This window comes from Phalangium opilio, unplaced genomic scaffold, assembly GCF_054372755.1.
Source record: "Phalangium opilio isolate 3A_F unplaced genomic scaffold, DU_Popi_V2 ptg000002l_1, whole genome shotgun sequence".
Classification (NCBI taxonomy): domain Eukaryota; kingdom Metazoa; phylum Arthropoda; class Arachnida; order Opiliones; family Phalangiidae; genus Phalangium; species Phalangium opilio.
Window position 1 is genome coordinate 11,548,578 of NW_028324144.1, and position 10,066 is coordinate 11,558,643.

Consider the following 10,066-nt stretch of genomic DNA (forward strand, 5'->3'; position numbering starts at 1 on the left):
TCTTACCAAAACTAGGGTATTTACTAAATCCGGAAAAGTGAGCATTGATGTACCTAATAATCGTGCCAACTGAAAGGAAACGAAAGCTTGCCTTGAGGTGAGAAAGTTATCGTCGTCAAGTAATACGTACATGGCGTAACACGGTGATGTAATCTGAAAATTTAGAAACAATATCTATAGGAATTTAAATCAATATATAGTTAATGAGTGTGTATGCCCTAAGGGATTACGCCTAAAGTTTAATGAAAAGAGTGACAAAGACATGGGACCGACAAAAGTAAAACCAACTTCAACCCGTGTTCTTATTTCATTGCTGAAATGTGGTGTTAACGAAATTCTTAATCGTCGCAAAAGCCTACAGTTTTCAAGGACCTTTTTGAGTCGAGTGAGAAAGTTAGAGAAGAAAATAATACTTGGCTGAAAACTCTACAGCTCAAGGTGCCCCATTATCGATAATAATATAATACAATTCAAACACTATATCGTTATGCATTAATTCGACTCTAGTAAATATTTTACGTTTTTACCAAAATCGGTATGAGAGCAGATATAAATAGGTTTATTCCTTGGAAGAGGCCTTGTTTCTTCATGAGTACAATTTCTTTCTTCCTGATTTCAAGAGCGATTCTCTGGAATGATCTCTCCCATGCGTACAACTTCAAGACGCGGATTCCGTTCAAGATTTCAATGATAATTTTCATTCTGTTGTCCTTGAGCTTCATCAGCTCTATCTAATAAACGAGATAATTAAAGAAACTATTAACAAACTAAAGCATTTATTTTAGCCTGAATATAGCTCATTAGCCGGGCGGTTGAAGCTTAAAAGTCCGAAAAGAAAGCATAGGTGGGTGGAAAAATTGTTTGAAGTTCGTCACAGGCACTTGACTTATTGCCTGTTTCGATATAGTAGTTTTCGATTTAATTCGAAAACTACCGCAATTTCGCGCAAAACAAGGACAAGGTGTTTTGTTCCACTCCATATGGAGTCTCTGTATTTTTGCGTCACGTGTCGCCTGTGACGTATTTCAAATAATTTTTATCCACTTGCATGTTTTTTGCAGTGTCTTAAACATGCGAGTTCCAAGAACGTCGATATTTACCAATAAACCTTACTGCATTTATAGATACTACAATCAAAGCTCGCTAATGTTGAGCCAGAGAGGATCAGAAAAGTAATTGTTTGAGATTTTTTGGACTGAAAATCGTAAATCTTAACTCCCACATCAAGAAAGGGAAAATTTGGTTATGGCTTATCACTTCACCGGCATTAAATTTTCCGCAAACTTGCACTATGAACTGCCCTCTCGTGAAAACCTTGTTTGTAGTTGCTCAATACAGCGACTAAATATAGAAACAGTAACCCACGTGACAAGGAGGAATCAATTATACCCCCGTTCTACACCGCTCCTCCCAGTTTAGGCTCGCGAAGTTCACCCCCACAATCCGTCCCCATTTCTACTTGCTGTATTAACCGAGTTTACGGTCCCTACTGTACGCAGTGTGAGAAATTAAGCGTAAAGTACCGATTAAGGTATAGTGGTGTTTAGTTGCATGGATAATATTTACCTGCAATTCTTTGTATTTCTTAGTGCTGAGATAGTTTAGTGGAAGAAGAACTACAATAGGTAGAATGCCAGCAAAGGCTGAGTAACCCATTTCTTGATACATGAAAGCGAAACACAGTACTGTTTGTACCGGAACCGACCACAAGAGGCCCAGTTGCGGCGACAGAATTTGGAATCTGTTCGTGTCAACGTACATCGTGTTCAGTATTTCCCCCATTGTCAGGTCATGTCGATCGCTGCTCGTCAAGAGAAATGTCTGCTTCAACGAATCTCATTAATGAACTAGTGTCCCACTATCACGATAATACTAACTTACTTTTTTGTAAAGAACGTGCATGGTGGCGGATTTGAGTCTCAGTCCTAGTTTGGTGTGGAAAATGGCGCTGCCTTCTTGCAACAAAGATTGCGCAAGGCCGGCCAAACCGTAAAGGCAAGCGTAGAAAATCCCCTTCCACAAAGGATCTTCGCTCACCGAGTAATCAATAATGGAACTGAAAACACAAAAGAGTAAACTGTTTCACTCTGTTCTTTGCAGCGTGGCCAACCATTTGAAATCTCAACTACTTTTAGAAACAACAAATATTCAAAGGAATGAAAACATTGGGACAGCTGACCCACAGAAACAGGAAATGCCATTGCTCAGGTAAATCAGGTTCGAATTGAAAAAACCCAGCCCAAAAAAACCCGCGGGCTTTATTGAGTTTTACCCACCATAAAAAAACCAATAAAAACCCACTTAATAAAACCCAACACTAAGATCTACAATTTTGATGAATTTGAATGCTAGAATATGTTCATTTTAAAGATATTTGTTGTTTCCACTTCAAAAGTACCATTTAATATTATTTATTAATTTTTATGAGGCATTTTGAGACTTTTTTATTTTGCAGTTACGTTTGAATCACAATTTTTACCATGCACACAGCTGCTAAAGATAAAAAACCGAAAAAAAAACCCGGTGGGCTGGGCTTTTTTTTTAAAAAACCGGGTTTTTTAAACCATGAGGTAAATGGATCATTTTCTAAGCTTCAGTATGTCCAAAGAACCAACTTAGTTCCTTAGTTGCTGCTAGTAGAACTGGCTGCGAGAAAGGAATTTAATTTCACAATTTAAGTGAAATCCATTTACAATGTCGTTCTTGTTATTTCAATTTAATCTTATATTAGTGATTTCCCATAAATAATTCTATAAGAGCGATTTCCACTGACTGCTCCAAAGAGTGCTCTCAGGGTTAGGATGGCGTAACTACCCTCAGCGAGTTTTGGAGATAATAGTTTCGTCAGTGGAACACAATGGAGAGCTCCGAGCGCGCTCTGAATAGTCAAAATTGGCGCCGTGCGGAGGCGAAATTGAAATAAAGTGTGTATATCTTGACACAAATGGGCTGAAACCAATTAGTAGAATTAACATTTTAATTATTTTACAAAAAATCTATTTTGAGTAATGATCGACAACGTCTCTGATATAATTATTGGTTTGAGAACGAGGCGTATAATATCATTAAAGTAATGATAAAACCTCGTATCTTCATCTTCAGAACTTTCAGAAGATGATTCCAGAAATAAATAAGCGTAAGCGAAAGCCTGTCTTCTATGAGATACCGCGTGGTCCGCCATTTTAATTTTATTACGTCATACTCGAGCACCGTCGCTCCGTCGAATTTTTCAGAGCACAAAAGAGCAATTTTCGGGCAGTTTTTGGGGTCAGTTGAGAACGCGATTGTGGGCGTGTTGCACTCGTGTTCCCAGTGGCGGACGAAAACGCGCCGAGAGTGCACTTAGAGTGCTCTAGTGCAGCCAGTGGAAATCGCTATAAGAGACCTTCAGTCATTGCTTTTCGTTCTTTTATCTTTTACTTTTTCGAATCTTTGTCCACTAAGACATTTTTTATCACATATGATGTCACGATTTGACTTTTATATCTGAAAAAGTGAACTTGTTTACCCTGTCAAAAGGGCAGGACCGAAAGACACTAGGTCGGACAGAACTTGCAAGAAAAATCCAGCTATTAAGCAAGGTCCTATTGTCCTAAACAAGGGCCAAGTGATTGAATTGCTGTGATTTTTGGTTCTGTTTCTTTCTTCCGAAAAGCTTTTCATTTCCATTTCATCGATGACACTATTTTTCTCAGTTTGGGGCTTCCAGTGTTTTTCGAAAAGGCGCGAGACAGTCGGCGCTTGCTCCGAGTCATTCAAGTCGTACACATCCGACAACTCCAGGTTTCTCTTCCAACCTTTCCACAGGGCGCTACAATTCGTTAGAAATTTAAAAGAAAAACTTAAAAGTTAGAATTAAACTACAATTAGATGCACTGTAATGACTTCTTCGAGTATGGGCAATAAATGAGAACGCAAGAACGGAACCAGATTTACCTGGTAAGCCAAGAATGAACAACGCGTGAACAAAACGATGCGTCTTCTTCTCTCGATTTCTTAATGTTTTAAAATAATCATATTTTTGTTAAGGCATTTTAATGGAAAAATTAATTGTATATGTGGAATAACAGGCTTACATACATCTTATAAGAGTCACTGCTCATCAGTTTTCTAATCGTCTTTAGGTGTATGACGAATTTTACCCTTGTGTCCCATTCGACCGAACGCGTTTCCCATTCGACCGAACGCGTTTCCCATTCAACCGAAAACAGCCCAAATGTGCGGTTTTGGGAAAATATATATCAAAATTTAAAAAGCAAACGTTTTCACTTTTTTTAAGGAATTTTTTTTTTACCCTACAGTTTTCGTTGTATATATATATAGTGATGTTTGAAATGCAAAATTTAATTTTAAGAGTGATTGATAATGGAGAGAATTGCTAATAAAGGCGGCTTTCTTTACATTAATAATGGCTACTTGTTTCAATTGAATAAGAAAAAGGATAAAACTAGTTACTATAATTGTAGAAATCCCTCCTGTAAGGTTCGAATAATAGAAGTAACCTAACCTAACCTAACCAAATCCCTCCTGTAAGGTTCGAATAATAGAAGTAACCTAACCTAACCAAATCGCTCCTGTAAGGTTCGAATAATAGAAGTAACCTAACCTAACCTAACCAAATCCCTCCTGTAAGGTTCGAATAATAGAAGTAACCTAACCTAACCTAACCAAATCCCTCCTGTAAGGTTCGAATAATAGAAGTAACCTAACCAAACCTAACCTAACCTAACTTAACCAAACCAAACCTAACCTAACATAACAGTAATGTTTTGGAAAAGGCATATTATTTGGGAAGTCAATGAAGCTAAACATGAATATTTTGGAAAAGGCGTACCATAGTTAAATGATTTATAAAATATTACCAACCTAACTTAACGAACCCAAACCTAACCTAACATAACAGTAAAGTTTTGAAAAAGGCATATTATTTGAGAAGTCAATGAAGGTATAATACATCAATATTTTGGAAAAGGCGTAACATTGTTAAATGACTTATAAAATATTACTAACCTAACTTAACCAAACCAAACCTAACCTAACCTAACCAAACATAACTGTAATGTTTTGGAAAAGGCATATTATTTGAGAAGTCAATGAAGCTAAACATGAATTTTCAGAAAAGGCGTAGAATAGTTAAATGATTTTTAAAATATTATTAACCTAACCTAACCTAACCTAACTTACAATTTCCTTCTCTGGGTTTGAACCCGAGCCTCTGAATTAAAACCCAGATATTCTACCATGCTGCGGCGGTGATTCGAAATCGTCACAGACATGTAATTAACTTATTCTTTCAAATAAATTCCCATTCAGCAGAAACCCGCCATTGTGCTGGAAATTTAAATATATTCACCATAAAAAACCAAAAAGCGGTTTCGGTCGAATGGGATTCGGTCCATTGGGACTATACCAATTTTACATGGCGAAAATCTATGGCGCTAAATGTTGACCTCACGTTGCTCGTTAGCAATGAAATTACAGGTAGGAAAACGTCAGAGTTAAGAGACGGATAGTACTCGAGCCCGGCGCAAAAAACACCGCATAGAAATTAACATTTGATCTATTGGGGCACAGTGACTGATAATATATGTATGCATTTCTGTCCATACGTATGACACTAAAACCATGGTGAGAGCTAAATCTATAACGCCCAGCTAAAGAACTAGAGCTTCGGTGTCGAATATATGAAGTATTACCATTTTGCCTTCGATTGCGCACGTATGTTTTTCGTAGTGCGGAGAGGTGTCACTCAGTGTATGCAACACGAGGGTAACTACTACTAAAGGGTAAATTACCGACTCAATAACAAGCCCGGAATAGTCATCTTTTTTGCTCTGAAATATTTTTTCTCTTTTATTTTCCCGTATCACTATTATAAAATGTAAAAGAAACATTTTCGTACTTGTAAATAGTATTTCATGATAGTTGACCTCAGTGTGATAGTTTGCGTTAGAGTTAAGAGGAACCAAAACATTGTCAGGATACCGGACAACAACGTGCCACCCCCTCTTCCGTAAATTATTAGGAATAACGCCAAGATCTGTGACCCGCGAGCTCAAATTATTTCATCGGAACGTAAGATACGAATTTTATTAAATTGTTTTACGTAAGATCCAAATTGGAGAACGACTGCCAGATTGTCAACGACTTGAAAATTGCCGTGGTATATTTGTTTACCAAATTTTAAGACGCTAATTGCGGCCAGTAGCAAAACCGAGAGCTGAAACAACATATAAAAATTAGTACCGACGTTTTAAGAACTTCTCGAACATTCGCCTTTAATATAATTTCCCGAGATAAGGAATAATCAGTGCCGACAAATGTGGATGAGAGGGAAAGTATGACAATGGCCATAGAGCCTGTGTTAAAAAACGCGGACATCAAAGTTTCGCCAATAACTACTTAGTCTACTAGTGACTGATGGACTATCAAACTCGCAACTGAAAGTAGTTTAGACATTTATGCTCCTTGGTTTAACCATAACCCACTTGATCACGCGCATCACGACGCAAGCTACTCGCGCTATAGCTAAATTACCGAGATTTGTTTTAAACGTATCTAGTTTTATGTGCTCTTCTATTGCTTCGATACCTTACTAAAATCCATATTATACCTTCAAATACTTTTTAAAACATTACCAGCTACTCTGTCCTGACTACAAACACAAATCGAGGAAGTTCTAGCATACACAATAGCAGACGACGGTAACCGCTTAACCGCGAATTAACACAACTTACACAAGAGCTCTTTTAAGGAAGTGAACAGGCCCAGTATAGCTACGCCAATAAAACGGTCAACTACGGCGAAACTCTGATGACTCGCGACTTTTGGCCATTTTCATACTTTTCCTCTCATCCACTTTTGGTGCCGGAACGAGCTCATCATGTACAGCGCATTGTGTGCCGTATAACGACGATCCTCGCTCAATAAGGACTTACACTTTTCGTAATTGAAAGGCGAGAACAACGGACGCTTCGCCGTTCCGACTTGGCGATCAGTGCAATTTCCAAAGGGAGGAATAACCAAAGTGATGCGCATGGTACCCAGACCAGGATGGTCTTTTGAAAACAAGGAGTGAAGTCTGGATCATCCGTGTACCAAGTCAAATTGCGGTCCTATTAAAAATAATTACAGGTTTCATAATTAAACGGAAACCGCATCAGCAGACCCTTACAAAAATCTTCTTAAGAGTTCTAAAGGAATTTCTTTGGAACCCTACGGAGCCCTTGGGATCATTTTCTAAAGAAACGATTTCCAAAGACTTCCTTGGAATTTCCTAAAGAATTCTTGAGATAAATTTCCAAAGAATGTCTTGGAACTATTTTCTGAAGAAATTCTTTAGGAATTCTAGAGATAAATTTCCAAAGAAGGTCTAGGGTTTGTTTTCCAAAGAAATTCTTGAGATAAATGTCCAAAGAACGTCTAGGGAATATTTTCCAACGAAATTCTTTAGGAATTCTTGAGATCAATTTCCAAAGAAGGTTTAGGTTTTATTTTCCAAAGAAATTCTTTAGAAATTCTTGGGATAAATTTCCAAAGAACGTCTATGGAATATTTTCCAACGAAATTCTTAAGGAATTCTTGAGATAAATTTCCAAAGAAAGTATAGGGCTAATTTCCCAAAGAAATTCGATAGGAATTATTGAGATAAATGTCCAAAGAAGCTCTAGGGTTTATTTTCCAACGAAATTCGTTTGGAATTCTAGAGATAAATTTCCAAAGAAGGTCTAGGGTTTTTTTTTCAATGAAATTCGTTCAGAATTCTAGAGATGAATTTCATAGGGCCAGACATATTTGCAATTATGCTTTACATACAATTATCTCCAAATTTTTTTACCCAAATTGTTTAGCTAAAGTTTTCTTACATAGACATTGACTTAAAGGCTAAGAAATTAAAAACGTTTCACGAAGGCTTGTCCCGTAGCTAAGGCTCAGCAAGTGCTGAAATTGTTTATCATATTTACCCATTTTTTTTGCCTTTAATAACCCGTGTGGTGTTTATGCAAAGGATAACTTAGATTAAAAGTACAATATGCGTAATTATAATCGTGATGTTTAGATTTACAGGGAGTATGAGCTGGCAGTCGAAATTTTGTTTATACGAACTTTCACTTTTGAAAAGTAAAATTAACTTAAAATTAATTCTTTCGTGACATGTTTTATCTTTATTTCAAGTGTAACTAGAGTCCAAAATAAATATTTTTTAAAAATATTGTAGATAAAATTTGGTTAAACGCGTTTCTGGTACTCAAAAAACTCTCAGTGAAAATACATTATTAAACTTAACAACAACATCTCTGTCTACTGCTTGGCCATTGAAGCCTCCAAAACCGACTTAGTACCCCATACATTTGCACAAGGTTAAACCTTTCTGCCGTTTTCGGATGTGATAAGTCGATTAAATGTGTGACTTTATATGCAGTTTCGCACTGTATGCGAGAACTTCCCTCGCTATAAGGGGTGTAGACTGGTTCAGCATATAAGAATTGCATTCCCGGTACTGGGATATGGTTCTGCATGTGAGAACTATCCTGGTTTCTAGAGGGCTAAATTAATTTATCTCATAATCTTCTCGATATTTCCCAAGAAAATTCGAATGATATTTCCCAAGAAAATTTCAAAGATATTTCCCAAGAAAATTCCAAAGATATTTCCCAAGAAAATTCCAAAGATATTTCCCAAGAAAATTCCAAAGATATTTCCCAAGAAAATTTCAAAGATATTTCCCAAGAAAATTCCAAAGATATTTCCCAAGAAAATTCCAAAGTTATTTCCCAAGGAAATTCCAAAGAACCACTTTAGGATTTCTAAATAAATTTCCCAAGGAATTTTCTAAAGAGTTCTAAAGAAGATTTTTGTAAGGGGAGATCCATGGTGTAGTAATAAACACGTAACATACCCAAAATGGAGATTTACAAAAGTCATTCAATATGAAGGAGCCCATTTGAAGAAGAATAAAACTAACTTTGAGCAATTTGTTTAACACACTAGTCGCTGTGGAGATATCTAACGTCTAATTAATGCTTTCAACGTTTCTCAGCAAACTGTTATGAGGTTTTGAAACTCTACATTTACAATCCCTGAGCTAGTTCACTCGCATAAACAAGTGGTATATAATTTAAATTTCATCTACATTAGAGCTGAATAACAAAATTCCAGACCAGAGAGGAAAAATATTTTTGATAAACATATATTTTGTCCTTATTCGTATTTCATTTTATATGATATGTCCTTATTCGTATTTCATTTTATATGATAATCTTTGAATCGCTGATTACAGACTATACAGGGTGGAAATCTTCGCCGGCGTCCAGTCGAGATACTTCCCCTTACGCATTGGTGTTATGCAGTGACATTTTAAGGGATTTACAGGCGCTATTGGGATCAGTTCACTTCAGTTCCACCATGAGTTAATAATATGTTAGCCCCCTTAAGTTACTCAGGCTCCATAGGCGTAATGTATCCAGCGATTTCTTCTCATTTCGCCTGCGCGGCAAAAAATCCGAATGTTGCGCTCTCTCTTGTCGAAAAAAAAACCCCCGCTCGTACTCCTCGACCTGGAGTCGTCGGCTGCTTTTTCACCAAGGGAGTGTTTTAGTCATGAATGTTTATGTTTTAACTATTTAACATTAAATCGTGGCGTTTGTGTCAGTACTGAGACAAAAAACTGGGAATTCCGTTGTCGGCAATGTGTCAATGTCGACGGAAGACATTTTGAACATTTAATTTAATGCTTTGTTATTAAAAATGAATTTGAAGAGTTTAATGTGTTAAATTTGGAAATGTTTGATTAACATCAATTTGGGCTATTTGGTTTCCGCAAGTGACATCTTTTCTTTCCTAATTAAATCAAAATCCGTCATTGATTACACTTATGCATTTCATTTCTCTACATCAAAACTGAAACCTTTGATATTAAGTGGAACAGAAGTTAACTGATCCCAATAGCGCCTGTAAATCCCTTAAAATTTCACTGCATAACACCAATGCGTAAGGGGAAGTATCTCGACTGGACGACGGCGAAGGTTTCCACCCTGTATATGATGAACGTAATGAGCAAAATCCT

The 10,066-nt window shown here is 36.8% G+C and overlaps 1 protein-coding gene across 1 annotated transcript in view; it reads right to left on the minus strand.

Moving 5' to 3' along the window:
* The window catches only part of LOC149719775 (ATP-binding cassette sub-family C member 1-like), a 46,502-nt gene extending 37,281 nt beyond the window's left edge, over positions 1–9,221 (minus strand). The window contains exons 1-11 of the mRNA XM_089854193.1: positions 8,900–9,221; positions 6,939–7,115; positions 6,107–6,220; positions 5,903–6,040; positions 5,697–5,834; positions 3,937–3,995; positions 3,509–3,811; positions 1,882–2,056; positions 1,567–1,821; positions 528–731; positions 7–153 (exon numbers count right to left, since the gene is read on the minus strand). Coding sequence (XP_089710319.1) covers positions 7–153; positions 528–731; positions 1,567–1,821; positions 1,882–2,056; positions 3,509–3,811; positions 3,937–3,995; positions 5,697–5,834; positions 5,903–6,040; positions 6,107–6,220; positions 6,939–7,115; positions 8,900–8,944 — 1,755 coding nt within the window. The 5' untranslated portion in view covers positions 8,945–9,221. The remainder of the gene's footprint in view (positions 1–6; positions 154–527; positions 732–1,566; positions 1,822–1,881; positions 2,057–3,508; positions 3,812–3,936; positions 3,996–5,696; positions 5,835–5,902; positions 6,041–6,106; positions 6,221–6,938; positions 7,116–8,899) is intronic.
* Positions 9,222–10,066: the final 845 nt, after the last annotated feature.